At 32.2% G+C, this 22,131-nt stretch overlaps 7 protein-coding genes across 7 annotated transcripts; 3 read left to right on the plus strand and 4 right to left on the minus strand.

Moving 5' to 3' along the window:
- Window positions 1–583: 583 nt before the first annotated feature.
- On the plus strand, window positions 584–1,405 carry PPL_03289 (sterol desaturase family protein; the record flags this gene model as incomplete). The annotated part of the gene is made up of 2 exons (XM_020574256.1): window positions 584–1,290; window positions 1,393–1,405. The coding sequence occupies 2 exons, from the start codon at window positions 584–586 to the stop codon at window positions 1,403–1,405; spliced, it is 720 nt and encodes a 239-aa protein (XP_020436328.1).
- A 125-nt stretch (window positions 1,406–1,530) lies between these two features.
- On the minus strand, window positions 1,531–7,420 carry lvsE (BEACH domain-containing protein; the record flags this gene model as incomplete). The annotated part of the gene is made up of 3 exons (XM_020574257.1): window positions 1,531–5,438; window positions 5,507–6,890; window positions 7,148–7,420. 3 exons carry the CDS (start codon window positions 7,418–7,420, stop codon window positions 1,531–1,533), a joined length of 5,565 nt encoding a protein of 1,854 aa, XP_020436329.1.
- A 149-nt stretch (window positions 7,421–7,569) lies between these two features.
- Window positions 7,570–8,981, minus strand: PPL_03291 (uncharacterized protein; the record flags this gene model as incomplete). The annotated part of the gene is made up of 2 exons (XM_020574258.1): window positions 7,570–7,590; window positions 8,076–8,981. The coding sequence occupies 2 exons, from the start codon at window positions 8,979–8,981 to the stop codon at window positions 7,570–7,572; spliced, it is 927 nt and encodes a 308-aa protein (XP_020436330.1).
- A 2,587-nt stretch (window positions 8,982–11,568) lies between these two features.
- On the plus strand, window positions 11,569–12,848 carry PPL_03292 (zinc-dependent alcohol dehydrogenase family protein; the record flags this gene model as incomplete). Its single annotated transcript, XM_020574259.1, has 3 exons — window positions 11,569–12,555; window positions 12,696–12,753; window positions 12,832–12,848. 3 exons carry the CDS (start codon window positions 11,569–11,571, stop codon window positions 12,846–12,848), a joined length of 1,062 nt encoding a protein of 353 aa, XP_020436331.1.
- A 148-nt stretch (window positions 12,849–12,996) lies between these two features.
- Window positions 12,997–16,103, minus strand: PPL_03293 (uncharacterized protein; the record flags this gene model as incomplete). Its single annotated transcript, XM_020574260.1, is given in 3 exon segments — window positions 12,997–13,651; window positions 13,674–13,707; window positions 13,727–16,103. 3 exon segments carry the CDS (start codon window positions 16,101–16,103, stop codon window positions 12,997–12,999), a joined length of 3,066 nt encoding a protein of 1,021 aa, XP_020436332.1.
- A 1,223-nt stretch (window positions 16,104–17,326) lies between these two features.
- On the plus strand, window positions 17,327–20,228 carry PPL_03294 (uncharacterized protein; the record flags this gene model as incomplete). Its single annotated transcript, XM_020574261.1, has 4 exons — window positions 17,327–17,354; window positions 18,301–18,339; window positions 18,843–18,862; window positions 20,115–20,228. The coding sequence occupies 4 exons, from the start codon at window positions 17,327–17,329 to the stop codon at window positions 20,226–20,228; spliced, it is 201 nt and encodes a 66-aa protein (XP_020436333.1).
- A 262-nt stretch (window positions 20,229–20,490) lies between these two features.
- Window positions 20,491–22,111, minus strand: PPL_03295 (uncharacterized protein; the record flags this gene model as incomplete). The annotated part of the gene is made up of 3 exons (XM_020574262.1): window positions 20,491–20,555; window positions 20,853–20,892; window positions 21,923–22,111. The coding sequence occupies 3 exons, from the start codon at window positions 22,109–22,111 to the stop codon at window positions 20,491–20,493; spliced, it is 294 nt and encodes a 97-aa protein (XP_020436334.1).
- Window positions 22,112–22,131: the final 20 nt, after the last annotated feature.

The raw sequence follows: 22,131 nt of genomic DNA on the forward strand, positions 1-22,131 counted from the left end.
TTGTAAGAAATAAAAAAGAACGTTTTTGCGAATTTGTTTGAATTTCGTTAACAATCGATTAAAAGATATTGGGTATCTCAATAATAATAAAGCAGCACAATTTTGTTTATATAAAGTAAAGATAGATATGTTTGTATTACATAAAAATAAACAACAAATCTACATCAACAAACTTAGTTCTCTTAAAAAACAACATAAAAATGATTAAACGAATGTTTTCTTTGTTATTCAAAAATAATTCTAATATCTTTTTACTCATCTTTTTTCATTTTTAATCTCGATAATTTAAAAACTTTGATCTATCTCATTGATTAAAATAAAAGTATTTATCAGTTGTGTTATAATACAACATGAATATGTTTGTAATCTAAATTCATAGCAACATGTTGCAAGTCGGTATCGAATCAAACCAAATATAAAAAAGCTCGAAATATCCAAAAAGAAAAGTTTTACAAATCAAGATTTTTAAATCACTAAATATCTACTTTTTTTATTAATAAATGAAAAAAATGGTAATATATAATCATTATTAAACTTCTTTATTTTACTTTTTTATTTGTTTTACATATATAGATATTGCAATATGAATCTTTCACAACATAATATTGATGTAATATTACCAGTAGTGATTTCTGGTAGTTCTTATTTATTAACATGCGTAGCAATGGATTTATTAAAGTTGGTAAAGAAAGAGTGGATCATTCAACCCAAACATATAATGGTGGGACAAGAACGTTATGATTGTATTGTGTATTCTCTTACCAATCTGGCAATTGGTATGCTTGGACTTTTGCTATTTAGATTTTACTATTTGGATGCGATTACACTACAAGAGTGTGGATCGAATTGCCTGTTTACAGAGACACTCAAGTTGATCTATCTTCTCTTCCTGGCGGACACTGCATTCTACTGGTCACATAGATTCCTTCATATTCCATCGGTCTATCGTATCGGACACAAACTACACCATACACATACATCGCCAATCTCGTGGACCGCACTCTACGTACATCCAGTCGAGTTTGTCTTGGCGTTCGGTGGAATATTTGTGTTGCCAACCATATTCGTGAGAACACACATCGTCACATATACTTTGTTCCTAGTGTTAAACATGGTGTCGTTGGTAGTCTCACATTCCGGTCTCCACATTCCCTATCTAATAAATGCCAGACATCACGATTCTCACCACAGAAATTTCACTGTTGACTTTGGCAGCAAGTTTACAATTTGGGATCATGTAATGGGTACTATTTCAAAGAAATCGAAATCGAAATCGAAATCAATGAAAGAGTAACTCTCCATCTTATATGTATACATTTCAATAAATATGAATCGATTTTTCTTTAGGTACTTCTCTTGTTAGCTTGAGATGAACTTAAAAATTTGATTTAGTTTAAAAATTTAAATTTAACTTTTTTCCTGATTTTTTTAAAAGTTGTCAAAGTAGAATATCTATCGATATGATTTTGTGTGTAATAGGTACATAAGTTGAGCAAAAATAAATATTTCTTTATTTGATTCATGAAGGTCTTAAAAAGATGCAGTTTCAAAAGGTATGATAACTAAATTTCCATCGTTGAGTCCTATCATCATGTACTTTTCATGAGCAACCAAAGCAATGGTTCTGATGGTAGTCGGACTTTCGAAACTATGAACAACCGTAAGATCTGGAAGACTTCTTACTTTGACACCTCTTGTCCCACCGGTAACCAAATATTGTATATCATCGCCAACACCTAAAACACCACCCTTCTTAATCGATTCACCCGTTAGTTTGATGTCATAGAGTTTTTCATCGCACTGCTCAATGTGTAAGAGCTTGCCGTTGAACGAATGCACGTAGAGGTAGGACATTGAGCAATAGGAAATAATGGTTTGTCCGACCGTTGAGATCTTGACAATTTCCACTGCACCCTTGTGAGACATCGTACGAACATAGCTACCAGTGCGTAGGGTATGGAGAATTAATTTTCTGTCTTGCGAACCACTTGCAATGAGATCCCACTCCTCATTGACATCCAAACAGTGGACGGCTTCATCGTGACTACAGAGACGATAGGCTGGTTTGGTTTTTGCATCACGAATCAACATGGAGACATCGTCCCACACCAAAATGGTAGTATCTATCGATGCTGTCGCGAGTGTACGTCCACTCGATCCCATTGCCATACAGGTAACCATTCCACGATGATAGTCACGATACATACGATGAACTTTACCATTTTGAATGTTACAACACTTGAATATCGAGTCCCAGTTGGCACAACTAAACAGAAACTTGCCATCCGGTGTCATAGCAAAACAATTCGAAATACAAGTGACCGAGTCCGACATGAAAAGAGTGTCGATCTGTTTCTCCTTGTAGGTGGAGAGCGTCTTATCGATATCAAATGTGAATGGAAGATTGTTGGATGGTGTCGGAACGAATTGGTTGACTGCAAGCACACCATCTCTGTAGACCAATACAATGGTGTCACTCTCTGACGATGCGCCGATGTGAACCAAAGGAAGACAACTGTTGGTTTTCAGTATCTTGAATGGATACTGTTGTTGATCTCCAGATGCAGAGTTCGCTGCGGCAGCAGCAACATCGGCATTCAATTGTTGTTGAAGCGGTTCCTTCAGTGCATTGGGGAACAAATTGGCAAATTTGGTGAGAATATCCTTTTGAGGACGATTCAATTCTTGCAGTGACTTTCTGGGTGGATGTGGTTTGCTGAATACCTGTGGAGGTGTTTGACCAAACTCCTTGATTTGCGATTCAACAGAGCGGCGCTCGTCGGGGTCCTCCTTCTGAAGCGCAGAGTTATTCTCATAGGTCAAATAAAAGAATACGTTGTTCGAGTCGATAGCAGCTTGACCGGTCTGTTTGTAACCGAAAATCAAATCGATCCACTGGTGCAGATGCATCGAGACATACTCTGATTCTAGAGCCTCTCTATTCTTTTGAATAAAGAGTTCCGGTGATTGATGAGCCCACTTTGGCAGTAGTAAATCACCGTTTGGATTGTGCGCAAAGTTAAAGTTGAACGATTCGCTATTGCTAATAAACTCGGGCATATAGAAAAACTCGGGTGTCAACTCTTTGACGTCGGCAAGATTGGCACTGACGACACCGTCCCACATCTTTTCTATCGATTCAAACATACGCTGAGGATGATCCCATACACCACCTTGAAGCGACAAGTGATACGATGTGAAAGGTTCCAGTCTCACATTGTAATAAGCAATGATTCCAAAGTTACTATAATGACTGCCATAGAGGAACGGCGGAATATCTGGATCTTTAAACGAGTGGTAACGTTGAATCAGAGTATCAAGTCTCTGTTGATTCAACGCTCCAATCGGTTTGGAGAGATCTCTAAACGATTTCTCATCGTTCAGATCGAGCTGTTCCGAGCGGTAGTCTGCAATAACCTGTGGGAATATTGGATACTGTGAAATGTCGTTGTAGGTTCTTCCGGCAATGGTATTCAGCATCATGAGATACTCGAAATTGCTAATCTCACGATTCTTCCAGCGTTGTGTAATCTTGAGTCGTTTTGCAATCTTGGCAGGAGACTCTGACCATTTCACTTTCATCTGTGGTGGATGAAGATTGGCGATCTTGTTGAACGCCGACACTGACTCAGAGTCACTGTTAAAGGTGAACATATAGCTCTTGTAGTTCAAAAAGATCTCGAGTGAATTCCAACGGAGGAGATAACGACGACGATGTATTTCCATCAGGTCCTTAACCTTGAGGATATAGTAGTTCTTTATACGAACACATCCGTGATCCGACTCTAGAATGACCTGTCCATTGCGATCGTATTTGATTTCCTTATCAAACAGTATATGTACGGTTGTAATGGTAAGCTTACCATTGATAACACCGACTGGAGTTACCATTCCACAGTGATAGACAGCGACCACCTTTTCCACCGATGGGTCTCTAATGACAACACCATCACTACTTCGAATGGTATTGTTTCCACTACCACTGATTATCTGTGAGGAAGCAGAGGAAGAAGATGGTGATTGATATTGAATGGTTTGTTTACTGGGTGTACGTATCAACTGAGAGAATGATTCAATCTTTGTTGGACTTGATATATTACCACTACTACTACTATAATTATTACTACTGTTATTATTATTATTGTTGTTGTTATCTGAATATTGTGAATTTAAATTTGAAAGATTTAAAAACTCTTTCTCTTTAAATAAAACGGTTTGGGGATTAAGTGGTGGATCTAGTTGAATCTTGATAATGATGTTTCCAAGTCCATCTCCACAGTCTTGATCGATAAAAAATTTTTCCTTATCATTTGAAAAAACATCTAAAACGGCACGACGATTACGACCGAATTTGTTTTGTTTCGAAACGCCCTTGTAATCGGATCCCAAATAATTTCGCTTAAGTTTACGTCTCATTCTGAGTGGTCCCTCGGATCTGTCTAATTTCCAATGAATAACGGTTGTATCTTCCGGTTCAATCTCTGGAACTGTGTTGATGGAAGTGTTGTTGCCTATCATCATATTACTGGTGCTTGCATTTGGACTCAAAGGTGGAGACATTGCCTTGTTGCTGAGCGGTCCACTGCCTTCTTTCGGTGGTGACGATGATGGTGACAACGGTGGAGAAGTCGCTGGAGATTGTACAATCGGTGAAAATGTCATTCCGGAACTCAAGCTGTTTGCCATGGTAATAGATGAATGTGGAATGCCAAGCTCTTTCAATCGATAAACAATAGATACAGGTGTAGTCTGTTGCTGCTGAGAATCCAACAGTGTCCTTCTGACTTTGGCACCGCTAAGAGTACCTGCTCTTCTTCTTCTCAGTTTGATCCAGTGTCTGTAGAGTAGATACTGGTCTTTTTGATCTTGATTCAATTGATCCTGTCGTTTCTGTAGTTCTTCCAGGCCGTCGATGTCCCAGAGGTAGGAAAGATGCTTTGGAAGCGGAAGTTGTGTTGGGAGAAGCTGTCTAGTGCGTGGCTCATCAACAATCTCACCAAACAATACATCTTTGGCGTTGTTCACATGGATGGCTGGTATCATATCCTCAAGCATCTTTGTGAGATCGTCTTGGTTGTCTACGGTTGATTCCTTCAGATAGAGAGCAATATGACGTGTCTCGGCAAGTGTGAATATCGGATTGCAAGACTCTCGAAGGATCACAATGATTTGAGAACGTGATTTCTTTACTCTTTCAACGTGAGGATGCAAATTGGAATGAGTAGACAACTCCATAAAGTCGAAATCCAAACTATAGAAACGCCTCAGAATATCCAACCATTGTTCAACCTTGACATTGTTCCTCCAGAAATGTGTATTTGCCTTCACTCTCTGTCTAATCGATTCAAACAGTGCCATTTGTGTCAGAGGATGAGTATTTGACCAAACCTGGAAATTCCTTACAATTAAATATTCAATTGCCAACGTCCATAATTGTTCTAATTGAAATAATAATAAAAAACATTAATATATCAATATATAATGAATTAAAAGTAAAGTAACTTACGATTTGAACTACAAAAAGATAATAATCTTCCAACTGTTTCAATATCGTCCGGTGTCCAATATGGTGAGGAGTTGGGATATGACATCAGTAGAAAAGATATAGTTTGGAAACCTTTGGTTTCAATGATTTGCTCGCGATAAACGGGATTGTATTCGATAATTGTGGTGAGTAGACGGAACAGTATTCCTGGATGACCAAGATAAATAGGTCGTGGGAAAATGGCGAGTGGTGCGTGTGTCGCCGAGTTGTTGGGTATCGATATGTACTCGATAAAAGTGGATGTTATTGCGGTTTGATCGGTGATGTCAGCGGGACGTGTCTCCATTCCATTGACAGGATGTCCAAGTTGTGCAAACAGTGGATAGATCATTGAGATTCCACCGACATACAGTAGCTGATCAATAGGCGATGTAGTTTTAATGACATTGACGCACTCCATTGTTGCGGCATTCGGCAGTTCACCACTGGATATCTCGAAACACAATGCTTTGTCAGTGGCTTTCGGTGAGTACATAAACAGCACCGGGATGTTCTTCCGCGACTCCAAGAATAGCTCGCCATTATAGATACCGATCGCTCCTTCACGTGGCAGCTTCTCGAGCATCAAACTGGTGTCTTTACCCATCGAATAGATACTGTGAATCTCTGGTTGTGTGAGCGCTTCATTAACCATGAGAATGGCACCCATTCTTCCGATGAATCCTGCATTGAACGACGATGAATTACCGATGTGGCACCGGGTGTACGGCCGATCGGTCTTTGGATACAGCAGAGGAATCTTCTCCTCCAGCTTCGCGTTGACATAGAACGACAACTGACTCTTTCGCAGCATGAAATACTCGTGCGAAATAGTGATGTGATACCATCGTTTCGGATGGAAAACAAACTGTGATTTCTGTGTGGCCGTCTTGTTCTTGGTCTTGATGATGTAGACCAGTGAGAATCCCTGGAAGTAACACTCCAGGCCGACATTGTCGTCGTCGGTATTGAAACTGTAGAGAATGGGCGAGTATCGCATGTCCTTGAAGTCATCGATGCTTATCCACATGCTAAAGGTGTAGCCACCGTCGAACGGCGCCTTCTCCGGTATCATCAAACCACCGCCGCCACCGGCGTCGCTGCCGAAATTAAAGTAACAATCGGGTCCTTCGCGCGGACGGAATATGTACTCGAGTAGCTCAACCAGAACGCTCCAGTAGAAAGGACGTTCCTCGTTGACCGACTCGAGCAGACGGAACATGTATTTCAGCTCTTTCGGGGTGATCGAGAAGAACGCCAGGATCTGGAGAGTGATAGCGACCTCGCCAATGACATCGCTGTCACGCTCACAGCCAATGAGGAAATTGAGCAACTTGATAATCCACCGATCGTTACAACAGTAAGTCTGCACCAAAATATTCGAAAATATCAGACCATTCAGTTTCTTCAACATTGTCATATGCAAGACACGGTTCTCTGACAACGAGAATGCTGGCACCTCCAATAGTACATTCATAAACATATGAAAATAATCAAAGTTATGTTTTTTCAATGATAATATATCTACTTTTGCCATATCTAATAACTTGTATTGTTAATGAAATTTTAGTTAGTTTAGTTAGTTAAATTGATTACAATATGTGTTTTGTTTTTGACTCTTACTTTTTCATAAACTTGTATTATATCTGAAAATTGAGGATTCTTTGGATCCTTTGCATTTGCTAATAAATTCTTTATATATTGCTCTTCTATTCTAAACCCAGATTGTTGTTGTTGAAGTCTAGCTGCTCCTATTCCAACACTTTCTCGAAGATTACCAATACTACCACTATGTATTAGGTTATTATTGTTATTATTGTTATTATTATTAGTTGTGGTTGTAGTTGTAGTTGTAGATGTAATACTACTATTACTATTATTATTAATATTACTCATTTTTTACAAATATTTTAAATATAATAATAAATATTATAAACTATTATTATAAACTATCTCTCTTTTAACTAAATATATATAATTGTTGACTTGATTCATTCATTGAGTTGAGAATGTACTTATATATCTATAGTAGTGTATTTGTTTATTTAAGACTTATGATATTTTAACTTTTTTAAACAAATTGAGCTAATTTAAATTATTTTATTGTCTTTTAAATATGTTTGTGTGTATGGTGAAGAGTGTGATCACAGTGAAAATCCAAAGTGGTATCGTACTAATAGTATCTATAAAATTGATTGAAATTTTCAAAAGAAAATTAATTAACTTTATTTAATTTAATTTTCATTTTTATTTTTTGAATTAGATCAATTTTTTTTTGGTATTAGATCTTTTTATCAGATCATTAAATAACTGATGATCATCATTCATTCCTACATAAATATTTAATCAGAAAAGTTGTTTAATTGTTACTTATAAATAATATTTTAAATAAAGTTTAATAGATTTATTTTTATATTTATTATTATTATATTATTTTTAGAGATGATAATCTTTTAATTAATTTTGGTTTTGATTTAGATCTAACTAATAGGTTTTTGTTGTTGCTATTGGTACTGTTGTTATTGTTGCCTTTAAGCGTGTTTTGATCTACTACCACTAGGTAATCATTGTTGGATGGTCGTAAAAGGTATGACTCTCTAATTGGAGAGAGAATGATCTCGAGATCCTGTATCTTTTTGATCTCTACTGTGTTGCCATTGATCAACTCTGACTTGGATCGCTCGATCAGCTCCTCCGACTCTTTAATCATTCGTTCCGATATATCGACACTCAAAGACATTACAGATTCATCGATGAATCGGCAATGATACGAAGATATCTCCTCGAGAATTCCAATGATTCTCTCTGTCTGTTGTTGAAGTATTACACGTTGATGTTGTTGAAAATTATTATTATTATTATTGTTGTTATTATTCAATGTTCTATTATTAATATTATTACTATTGTTTCTATCTATGCTATTGGAGAGTTGTTGAATGAATTTAGCAATTTCCACTAAGTCTTTGGTTAATGTCAGTCGGTGTTGATGCTTAGTTTCAATCAACGACCATTCGTGCTCTGTGAAATAGTATTTCGGCGATGTCAAAGCGGGACATATGATTCTCAGGAAGAAGTAGCCGCCAACGATTTCGCGCCAGTGTTCATAGTATTTCTTGGAGACGTGTCGTTTCAGCATATTGCAAGTGTAGATTATTTTCAGTGGGCATTTCTGGATGTTGTCGATGATGGTCCGCAGCAGGAATCCACTCAACTCTGAGACATCGGCAGGCTGGCCGCGCTCGTCGGGCATCGCCAGCGAATTCAACTTGTTGATCATCGGAATCAAGATAACAGAACGCAAGTATTCGTGGTATTCGCCATCTATATTATAAAATTTAATCATATCTATTACAGTGGATCGACTCCTAAACAATGTGGCATAATTAAAATTATCTTGAATCTCTCTATCTAAAAACATCTGGAGTATATAGAGATACTCGTTCAATTTGACATTCATTTTTGGTGTGTCTATGTGATGTGTGTAGTTTGAATGATTCGAAAATAAGTTAAATTATTGGAAAAGGAAAAAGTAAAAATTTATGAATAAATAATAGATTATTATAAATAATAATATATACAAATTGGAAAAGTTTGATTTTAAATGATTATGAATTAAAAATAAATTATATCCGAAACAACAATCATAAATTGATTTGATTTGATTTAGTAGTAGTATTTTAATATTTTTGGAAATGAAATTATTATAAGTTTGGAATATTGATGGAAAATAATATTTTCTTTTTTTTTTTTTTTTTAATATATTATTATATTGATTGATGGTAGAGTGGTTGATTTTAAATTAATAATAATAAATTAAAATAATTTTGATCTGACTAATAATAAAATAGATAATAACAATAAAAAAACAAAAAAATGAATGATTTTCTTTTCTTTTTTGTTTAAATATAGAAATTTAAAACAAGATATATTTATAAAGGAAGGTATTATTTAACTTTTAAACGTTGTTAATATTGATTAAGAAGGGTGATAATATGTTATTGTCAAATTAAAAAAATATAATTGACTTTTATGAATCTAAATGACACTTGTTCAAATAACTAAACAAATAATTAGATGACATTGAAAAAAATCAAAAAAACAAGCATCATCATGTCACCTAATACCAAACTGTCACATAGGTTATGATAATGTCAAATTAGTCTAGTGAAGTTTCTTTTTTTAATTTTTTATTTATTAATATCTGTACTACTTTTTTTTTGTCTTTTTGTTTTGTTCTTTTTTTTCTCACACCTTGTTGTTGGTATCCTTCTTTGTGGTTGCATCATTGGATTATAGAACAGTAAATATTTACCACAGGTCAGTATAGGTATTGGCTATGTTTAATGTTGTTGTGTTTGTCTGTTGTTTTCTCATTAACCAGATAGATACTACTAAACTTAATCAAATCAAATTATAAAAAAAGTTTATACAAAGTATTAAAACTGTAAGTGTTGAACTACTAATAACCAGATCAAGAATAGTAGTTGTAGTTGTTGTGGGAAATGGAACTTTTTTTTTCATTCACAACAAGTATGTTTTTTTAATTATCACAAACCACACAAATAATAGATAATCTCACAATTTCTATGAAGAAAGAAAGAATTTGTTTTAAAACAAAAAATACATATACACCAGCAGTTTATGGCAGTATTAAATAACAAAAGTAAAACTAAAAAAAAATTAAAATGGAATAACAAACAAAAAAACAAAGTTTGAACCACTATACTAAACAATCAACTCACCACAACAACAACACCAACACAACAACAACAACAATTTCTCACACTTGATTTATTTATTTGTTTTTAAAAATTGTGTGTTTTATGATGAAAGGGAGAACTTGAGTTGAGTTTTGTCCAAAAATGCAAGAAGAAGAATGAAAATACACAGCAAATATATTTGAAATGGATAGTGTTTTTAAATACAGAGAAAAGTGTGAAGTGGTACCTTTTTAAAAAATTTGCAGTTGTCTCTCTTTTCATTTCAAAATTATCATTAATCTCATTCACACGTCAACTACTATTAAGTAAACTTGAAAGTTCTTTTTTGTTTTTGTTAGGAAATTAGACTATAAATATTATACAACGTTGATTATTATAATCAAAAAAAAATATGATAACAATGTTAAATTAGATAGCTTTGGTTTGTGTAAGCACAAGTGAAATTGTTGTTGGTGTTGGTGTTAATATTCATGTTTTTCATTCTGATGATTATGATGATTTTGTTTACAAATATAACTCTGATCTTGTTGATAGTTAGTGTATTGCTTGATTTGGGCAATATGAAATCACTACTGAGCTTTATCTATCATTGTCAAAACAAACTACTGAAGATCGAATAAAGATTGTTTTGACAATGATAGATAAAGCAATAAAAGTGTTGTTACAATGTAAATTATGTTGTGGAACTATCTTTATAATCTAACCATTTGCTGCAAAAATAATAATAATACTATTTTGTTTAAAATCACACAGTAGTTATACCAACATGTGTTTGGACTTTGAAGGAATCTTCATTGGTTATGTGGGTGTCAGATTATAATGAATATTGTTAATGAAATCTGTTATGATACAACACAACTTTAACGTTATACAATCATATGTTTAATTAATTGATTAATAACTGTTTAAACAACAACTAACTACAGCAACAAACCAATATACTAAGTAATTATTAAATGATATTAAGAAATTGATATAAAAGTTTGAATAACTTGAGATATGGGATCTAACTTTGTAAAATATTTAATCATTAGGTTGTACACCTAATGATTATGATTATACTAGTTCTAATTTACTTTGACTAATTATATAACTATTACAGTAAAAGTTTATTCAAACAAATAATTACGACAATTTCAATGACGTGTAAAAAAGATATTTGGTTATAAAGATATTAAAAAAAAGGTGACTCATCAAAAAAGTTACATTGGGATTCTTTCAAAATTAAAAATAAATTTTTGGGGATACTTTAAAAAAAAATATAAATAATGTATTGAATTGTTAATTTAATTGTAGAATAATAAAGTCAAAAATAATAATAAAATGTCAAAATCTAATAAATCAATACAATTTAATGAAATTGGAGATTCAACAGTTTTAAAGGTGGTAGACACAGTGATACCAGAGTTGAAACCCAATGAAGTTTTAGTAAAGATTGACGCTGTAGGATTGAATAGAGGTGAAATCCTCTATAGAAATGGAACTTTCTTTAATGGAAGTTTCCCTTCAGGTGTTGGTGCTGAAGGCTCTGGAGTCGTGGAATCAGTTGGAAGCGATGTTACCAAATTTAAAGCTGGTGATCGTGTAGCATCAGTTGCGAATTTCATGTTATCACAATACTCAACCAATCATCACTATTCAGTATTATCCGAGAACAATCTCACCACTATTCACCCATCGATCGATCAATTACAAGCTGCCTCTATCTACTCCAGCTATATTACATCTTATTTTGCTTTCACCGAGTGTTCCAAAGTTAAATCTGGTGACTTTGTACTTATTACTGCTGCCAGTTCAGGTTCTGGAGTCGGGGCAATTCAAATGGCACAAGCTTTGGGTGCAAAAGTGATAGCAGTCAGTCGATCACAAGAGAAGTGTAGAAAACTCTTGGAATTGGGTGCCGATTTCGCTGTTACCTATGATAATCTCGAAGATAAAGTCAGAGAGATAACAAACAATCAAGGTGTCAATGTAGTGTTTGATGCAGTTGGTGGCTCTTTATTCAACTCTCTTGCCAACACAACTGCAATGGGTGCCGTAATGATAATCTATGGAGGCTTAGCAAAGGAGCTAGTTACACCATTCCCAGTGATGCAAGCAATGATGAAAGGATTAGAGGTAAAAGCATTTGTAGTATTTAGATATTCAGCCAATCCACAATCACTCGAGAAATGTTTAACTACCATTCACCAATTCATTGATGAAGGTAAACTATTAAAGTCACCACTCATCGGTAAGGTATTCAAAGGTATTGAAAGTGTTCCTAGTGCTCACGATTATTTAGAAAACAACCAAGAATCATTTGGAAAAGTAGTTGTCCAATTTTGAAAATAAGAAAAATAAAAGAAAAATAAAATCAAACCAATAATAATGCAATATAGGTTATACTTTTTAAAAGATTAATATTTAAATATACATCAGATTTTGAAGGTGATGTTTTTTTTTGGTAGGTTCAAGTTTATTCATATTTTTTCGATTTAATTGTTTGTCCATTAAATAAAATTGTTGGTATGTTGTTTGATTTTCCTATATCGATAAAAAAAATTATTACAAATATATTTTATGTATATATATCTTAAGAAATAGATGATAAGGTTGATTGATTTTGTTGGGATGTGTTGAAAAAAAAAAGATAATTAAATATATAAATATATAATTTAGGAATGTTTGGAAAAGAAAATATGTACAATATTTATGTGATGTGTGTAGGTTTTTTGTTTTTTTTTTGTTTTTGTATCAAGAGTATTTGATTTATGTTGAGATGGTGGTGGTGGTGGAGGTGGAGGTGGAGGTGGGTGATGATGGTTCAGATATAGGTTTTGAGATATTGTTGTTGCTGTTGTTGTTAAGTCGATTTGGTAAATGATTTGAATCAAGTACTATCTTTTCAATGAGTTGTTCGAATCTGTTATTGACGAGATAGGATCTGATGCTTGCTATGATATTAAGATAGTCAAAGTAGTAGACGTCGTAGGTAGTCTCTGTGAGAGTGGCTGCCGTCTCCGCTGCTGAATCTACAAGTGAAAGTAATGGAGGAGAGTTGGTACCACTGCCACTGGTGTTTGCTTTGTTGCCGGCTTTCAAGATGGGTGATGCCAACGGGGTGGTTGTGGTGGAGCTGGATGGCGATGGCTTATAGGGCAGAATCAAGATTGACTCTAGGTGTTTGAGGAATGCCGTTGCTTCAGCACGATGCTTTCTGACGTATTTGATCAGAGTCTTTTCGAATTCTTGTGGTTTCATTTTGTCTTGAGTGAAAAAGGTTTCACGGAAAACCTCGTTGAAATAGGTGGCATCGTTAGAGGTGCGACCTTTTGCCAACTCTGAGCAGTAACGAAAGATTCCACGACGAATCTGTCTTGGATCGTTGGTTACCAATCGATTGTTTTCCAAGTCCAACTTGGCTCTGTGATAATTACCATATATACTGAACACCTGGACACATAGATTGTTCCTTCTTTACTGTTGGAATACTATTTACTACTGTTGTTTAAAGATGGTGGTGATGATTGTTGTTGTTGTTGTTGTTGTTGTTGTTGTTGTTGTTGTTGTTGTTGTTGTTGTTGTTGTTGTTGTTGTTGTTGTTGATGTTGATGTTGATGTTGATGTTGATGTTGATGTTGATGTTGATGTTGTAGTTGTTTTGTTTTACCATTTGACTTTTCAGTAGCATTACTGATAGTATTGTTTTTAGTAATGGCTGTTTCAGAAAGAGCTTTGTTGACAGAGTCCACCAAATGTGGAGTTGGTTGGAGTTTCTCAATAAAGCTCTTGTCCCACAACGAAGATTTAGGTGTAGTTGGTGATGTTAGTTCTGGAAGTGGTGGTGAAGGTGCAAGTGGTGTAAGATTGTTTGATTTCTGCTGTGGAACAACAATAGAGAGTGGTGGGAAATCATCTTGTTTGCCTTTACCAGTTTTCTTTCTACCATTTTGTAGATTGGTATTGTTGTTGTTGTTTCGCTTTGGTTGTTGTTGTTGTTGTTGGACAGAGTTGGAAGATAACGATAGCGATGAAGATGATGATGTGAGTGGAATTGTTGGTGTTGGCGGCAGTGGTGGAAGTGCTCCAGCATTGGGTACTGGTGAATGTGATTGATTCAATGAGAGCATTGGTGGATACTCGTCATCGAGTGAATGAACATCGTTGAGTAGATTCGGTGAGAATTGGAAGAGTGTTGGTATCGAAGAGTTGGAAAAAGACAGTGGTGACGATGTTGAAGATGACGATGACGACGAAGGTGGACCAGCTATCGATGACGATGCCGATGTTGCCATCATCGACATTGAAGATGGCACAATATTATCAAGAGAGGCAGCGGACGACGACGATGAAGACGACGATGAAGGTGGTGGTGAAATGGGTGGATGAATTTGGTTGAATGAAAGTGATGCATCAATATACGATGATGAATGAACGAGATGATGGTGGTGGTGATGTTGAGCATGTGGATGGAAAAAGTTGGGTGAAGATGGCGCGCTTGTCACTGAAGACAGTGAGGATGGAGAAGAAGAACTACTATTGGCATTTGAAGAGGATTGATGCTGCTCTTGAAATTGGTCAATTGACATGAAATTTGATTCTATATCTTTGTTGTTGTGGGGGTTGGTTAAATTCTGGAAATTATTATATGGCAATAGGTCTTTGTAGTTTTCCACTAGTGGATCCAAGATGATTTGAAAGGAATCAATTGAGAATGCATAGGGTCTCTGTATCCGCTTGACAAATTTGATGTCGATGTGTCGCGCATTGTCGTGTCCAATCGTTATCAGTGACCAATCGTCGCCAGAGAACTGATCCAATTCGTCACGCTTGGTAACCTTGACACGCTCCCTAAAGAATGTATCGAAAACTTCCTTCTTACCAATGACCAAACCAGTCTGGCGATAAACCTCTCTCACAATAATAGTTTCTTCGACATCCAAAAGTGTCATAAAATTGGTGCGTGATTGAATATAAAAACTGAGATCAATATCATTAAATATTTCTGATGAAGATGTTGTTGTTGAATTATTTTGATTGCTTTGATTATTATTATTATTATTGTGATGATGGTGATGTTGATTTGAAATGATCATTGAAGCAGTACTACCAACTAAACGTATACCATATTTCGAGAGGACAAGACCACGACGATTCAACTCATTGAGAATCAACGCTAGAATCTCTTCAATGGAGAGGACAATTGTGATTTTCTGATCGATCGAAGATATCTTGTTCTTCTCTTTGAGAATCTTGTTCAGCAGATTGATCCTATCCTTTGAAAGCATTCCAAAAGCGAGATTCTTGCAGCCAACCTTTGTTTTCCTAGTAGTTGGTGAACTCGGCACAGAGTTGGCGGGCATTGAAATTGAAAGTTGTTGTGGTGTTGATGGATGAGAGTGAGAGTGATAGTGATTGGCAGTGTTATTGTTGCTGTTGTTGATGTTGTTATTGTTGTTGTTATTGTTGTTGTTATTCATTAAAAGTGGTGATGGATGTGTAGAGGAAGGTGCTGAAACAGAGGTAGTTGAACTTGAATGATGATAAGAGTTCAGTGATGTGTCTTCATGAGAGTTGATACCTGAAGAAGATGCAGATCCTCTTCTATTTAAACTCTGAAAAGCATTACCACTACCATTAAAAACAATACTACTATTTACACCATTTCCGTTTCCGTTTCCATTTACAATAAATTTTGATTTTGGTTGTCGTTGTTGTTGTTGTTGTTGTTGTTGATTTTGTTGTTGTTGTGGTGGTTGAATGTTGTGATTTGATTTTTTATCAATTGAAATTTTATTATTGTTATTGAAATTGATTTTGTATTTTGTCCAATCTAATGAACCACTACAAGATGTTTCTAAAATATCTGAATCCATTTTAGTGTATACAAATCAAATATGATTACTTATTTGTTATTATTATTATTTGTTTTTAATGTTTATGTGAAATATATAAATATATATGTATATATGTTGAAACAAGGGATGATTGAATGACTATTTGAATTTGAATAATAACTAATTATTGTTCTATTTGATAATTTAGTTCTAAATAAATAAATAAATAAATTAAAAAGAAGAAGAAAAGAAAAGAAAAAGAATAGATATTTACAAGTTAGTATATATTTTTTTACAAAACAAATGATTGAATAATCAATAAATATGAACAATAATGATAATAATGTCAAACAAATTAATGTAGTGCAACATCATAAACAAAAAAAAAAAACTAAAACTAAAGATGAGAGATACCTGCAAAGGAAATTTTGTTTTTTTTTTTTTTTTTTTTTGGATTTGGGAATTTTTTTTGATTTTTTTTTTTTTAAAAAATATTCTATTCTAAAAATCAATCTAATCAATCATAAGAAAATAACAATAAAGGTAAAATGAAAATATAGAGGTGAGTGGAGCTGAGCAGAGAGGAGTTAACTTAATCAATGATATGATTGAATGATAATCAAATAAACACTACTACTCCACGAGTGATTATCGTTTAAGTATTCAGAAATCAACAACAATCAAATTTAGTGTTTACATGTTGTGTGTGTTGGTGAACAAACATTGTTTATTCGATTGATTGATCATGACAACAATGACTCTAGGGTGGGGGAGTGTCTTTTGTTGTGTTTGTTTAGGTGAATTTTAGTATTAAGTAAGCTGAAATTGATATTTTTTCAGCTTTTTTTCGATTTTTTTTTGTTTTTTTTGAGAAGTGTGAGGTTGGGTGTGGTGATTGATGGGTAACTATTGTTGGGTATTTGATGGTTTCGCTGATTGTTGGGTGGTTATGGTAAATTTGGATAAAAAAAACAAAACAAAAAATAATAAAAATTGGTGATTTGTGTGTAATGAGTGAACTACCACCACTTTATATCATTATATTAATATTTTATAAAATATACCATCACCATAGTTTATAAACTATATAACTAACGAACAAATTAACTAACTAACTACCTTGTTATAATAAAATTATATCATATATAAAATGTATAGTTTACAAATATTTTATAAATATAAAAATATGAATAATTATAGTTAGATATGGCGTAATGATGATTTTAGAACAAACACACATGCTTGCTTTTGAAGATGATATAATGATCGTCACAAGTGAGCGTGTTAGAAGTGAGATATATTATATATCTCAACGTATTGCAACGATTGTCGTCAATTAGCGCGAAAAATAACAAGTTTTAATTATATTCAATCTGTATCGATTGATCACTGTTATATTGTTTATATCTACATACACTTTTAATAATCTAGCTGGCTAATTATACTACAAAAGAGAGAAATGGACAACGATTAATATTGATGAACTTTAATTAATGATAAAATTAAACAATCTATCTATAAATAATCAGAAAATAAATAAGTTTTATAAAGTACAAAAAAATAAATTAAAACAAAAATTATAATAATAATAATAATAGGAAAAGAATTATAATTCTACAAATATAAAATATGTTATACAGATTATTTTTAAAAATTGATTGGATTGGATTGGTTGGGAAATTGATTGGATTGAAATTGGATTTGTTGTTGACGATGATATTGATTGTTTTTTTTCAGCAAAAAAATAATTTTTTGGTTGATTCGATTTCTGAGAAATAATTAAAACATATACAAAGTGAAATTACAATAAAGAAAGATTGATGATGGAGTATAGTAAATAGTAATATTGACAGAGCCAAAAAAAATAAAAACTTGTTGCAACAAATAAAACAACTTTGGAAAAAGAATTTTAAAAGTTGGTTATGTTTTTTTTTTTTTTGATTGATTCGTTTTGTTTATTGGGTTGTTGCTCTGTACAATAATACTTGATTCCCCTATCTCTAAATCTCTGTATCTCTTTATCTATCTTAAATACAATAAATATAATCTATTATTTGATCGTGACTACCAATTTCTAAAACATGATCATGAATATATTCCAACTGAAAATAAATAATGAGAAAAGTAGTTGGTTGGACACTCCAACAAAAGATATTATTATTCTAAAAAATATTATTACTATACACTGTAGAGTAGAGTATATTTGTGATAGTTAAAATTCAAATTATAATATAAGTTATTGTGATTATGATTATTGTTATGGTTATGGTTACATGTAATTAAGATAATTATTATTATAATAAAAATTAAATTCTTGTATGATTGAAATATTTTCTGATTTCCCCAGTACTGTGTAAATAATTTATATGATTTTCAATACAAGTATGGCTGGTTTGACTTATTGCTTGGGTGATTGATTTATTTGTTAGATTTAGATTACCAACTGCAAAAAATATTTAAAGCTATCTTTAGTATTTTTTTATTATATTGATTCTCTATCTATTACTCTGTTTACTCTTTATTCACGTTGTCTCTCTGTCTTTTATTCGCATCTATGCAGCAATCTAACAATTGTGATTAATTTTTCATGAAATAAATATGCTATATATGTACATAGATGTTGGCTCATGATTAAAGGAATTCACACAATTGCAATACAGAGACAAACAAACAAAAAGAGATAAAATAATAAAAATAAAATAAAAAAAAAGGAAAACTTGAAAAAACCAACCAAAAATAGAGTTAACCAAAAGAGGAGAGGGTACAATTAATTAATAGCTTTCTGTGTACACAATCAAGTATTTGAGTATATTCAAAGTTGTTGTTTACAAAAAATATTTTTGATTTGATTTGAATGATTGACTGGTTTAATGATTGTTTGACATTAATATTTTGATTGGACATTGTTAATAACTCGATTTCTGTCGAGTGAAAAATAATAACAAAGAACTACCAACTCTCACCCACAGTAGTAGACAAGTGAATCGATAAAAGTAGTGATGGGGTAATTGTGGTGATGTGGTAGTTTTCTTATCAAAAATGTGTGTGTGTGATGGAGTATTGTTGATGATGTATTATCGCGTGCTTCCATACTGATGGGGTCGATTGGGGTTTAATTGAATGAAATTTGAACCAATAAATTAAATTATCGCCACCAAAAAGTTTTTGTCGGAGAATAAATACAAACACACTCTCAAATATGGCATTAATAATATCAATTTAATTAGATATTACTATTTTCTTGTTGAATGGAGTGTAGAGGTAATATTTTTTTAGTATGATTAATTGTTTGAAACAATGTTTTACTAGATGATGTAATTAATTAAAAAGGCAGTGTAATTCTAATTTTTTTGTTTTTTTTTTTTAAAAAATATTAAGCATAAAATTGAATTTGATTGGTAATGTTTAGTTATTGTACTTGAATGTTTGATTGTCTGATGGGGTTTGTTGGTATTGTTGATGATGGTGAAGATGATGATTATAATACTAAAAAGCAAAATAAAAAAAATAAAAAACGAGTATAATTACCACGCTGTTACTTTTTGATCCACCTGATTAAATCAAAATTAATAAAATAATAATAGCTGATAATTACTTTTACAATTATTAAAAAGTATGTAGATATATGATTACTAAATATATCTAAATTTGTTATTAATTCTTGATCAAGCTTGTGTACTACTAATTATTGTTATTACTAACAGAATCTATAGATATAACAGTTATTTGATTTGATTAATTAACTGACTGATTACCAAACGAATTATAAGTTTGTTTGTTTGTTTAAATCTATTAACAAACTTACCAAATTTAAAATTTCAAAAGGAAATGGAAAATATTCTATATTTATGTATTGTTTTTTGTTTTTTTTTTTGATTGGACAAATATGTTTGGGAAATAACAACAACAATAATTATTAATATAAATAAAATTTATTTATAAATAACAAAAAAAAACTTAATTCATTAAAAATATAATTAATAAAAAAAAAGATTAAAAAAACAAATAAAAGAGTTTCGTCTATAATTCCACTTTCAATTTTTATGAAAGATGTTCCTACAATTTATTTTCAAATGGACAGTCGAGTTCAATGTGGGATGTTACAAAGTAGCGAAAGGTTATAATTATTTGGATATAAAAGGAGAAGACAGCCTTCAATATTGAAGTGGTCGCTTCATTTGTTACTATTAAAAACAAAGCTGTAGTTGCCATTGTAAAAATGAATGAGGTGGTAATACTAATATAAGATCTGGACAGACTACTATGAGATCTTACAAAAAATTGTAAAATAGAGAGTAGAGTATTGACGGTGTGGGGGAATGAATGAATAGTATACATACAAATTGCTTCTTAATGAACAATAACAATTTTAAAAATTGACGACTGACACATTTTAATCTTTTATATATATATTTTTTTATTTTATTTATTGCTCTTCATTATTTGATATTGATATATTTTTAAATTCTTGAATATGTGTTTTGAGATGATCTATTAAAAAATTACCAACAAACAACTGTAATTCAAACAAAAATCCCTCCAAAATTTAATGTGCTTTCATTTGCAGGTGGTGGTGATAATAAAAATTAACAATGACATTCATTAGTTGATTTGAGAGATGATTTTATTTGACTCGCTATGTTTAATAGTGGTCGAATTTTGTATTGTATGTTCTAAATTAGGTGAAGAAAAATGATAATTGCAATGGTAATATTAAACATTATTTTAAATTATTGTTATTTTGAATAGGTAATTATTAATATTTTAATTATTGGTGAAGTATTAAACTTAGAGATAATGATAATTTTGCTTTTGGGTATATACCATGCTATGGAAAAAAATAAATTAAAAATATATAATTGAAATATCTTTTCATCAGACTGATTTTCCATTGATGCTATTAAATTCATCGGTTATCATCATAGGGGAAAAAAGAATGATTCGTAAAATGAATTTTAATAAAAAATAAATCTTAAAAAAAAAAAAAAAACAGAACAAACAATAATATTATTTGAATTTCAAAAGGATAAATTTGAACTTACTTTTGAATATTAAGATCTGGACAGCAAAAATTATATCTATTAAATTTGTTTTAAAATTATTAATATTTTATTTATATTTATTTTGAATTTCTGGAAGTTGAGAAATTTTTGAAAATTATTTTGTTTTTGAAATTTGAAAGTAGGGATAATCAGATAATTATTGTACAAGAGATAAAATATATTTTAATGAATGATATTTATAATTATTATTTGTCAAGAAAATATGAATGTTTCAAATTGGAATTGAATGATCAAATTGATTATTTTAAATAGTGATCCAGAAATGAATTATTGTTATATTTTGAAAGTATAAGTCTTGTTAATCAAATTTGTTTCAATTTAAACAATTTGTGTCCTCTCATTCACGATGTTTGAATCTTTATAATATATGAGTGTGTGATTGTACTACTCTTGATTCTTTATAATTATGTAGTTTTGTTGGATTAAGTTGTTGTTTTTTTTTTTAAAAATAAAACAAATGTGGTTCTCTCTATCTGTCGGAATGTGGTAAATAGTGAGTGACTGATTGTTACCGAAATATTGTTGGATATTTAGAAGGAGGTGGTGCTATTCATTGAGAGCTATCTATCATCTTAACTCTGATGTGTTTAAAGAAAGAAAAAGTGGAAAGTAAAGATGAAAAATAGGAGGAATGGTAGCAAAATGAATTGTGGTAATCTTATTCCAAGTGATTTTCATTTCTTTGCATTACTTGATTGTGTCAATCCTCACAAATATAACTATGATGTTGATGGTGTTTAGGTGCTATTTGTCTCCAACAACAATATTGTTGTCTCCAATATCGTCATCACTCACTCGAACTTGTGCTTTAGCATGGTAAAGATTGTATTTATTATTATTATTATTAAAACGATCTATTCTATTATTATTCATTATGATTGACATAATTAATGAATCCCTTTGAAATTCTACGCATCGTGCCTGACTAGATCTCAAACGGATCACACCATACATAATACCAATAAATATTTTTAAAATCCACATTTAACTCAATTATTATTATA

The sequence above is a fragment of the Heterostelium album genome (genome assembly GCF_000004825.1).
Source record: "Heterostelium album PN500 unplaced genomic scaffold PPL_scaffold3, whole genome shotgun sequence".
NCBI classification, from domain to species: Eukaryota; Evosea; class Eumycetozoa; order Acytosteliales; family Acytosteliaceae; genus Heterostelium; species Heterostelium album.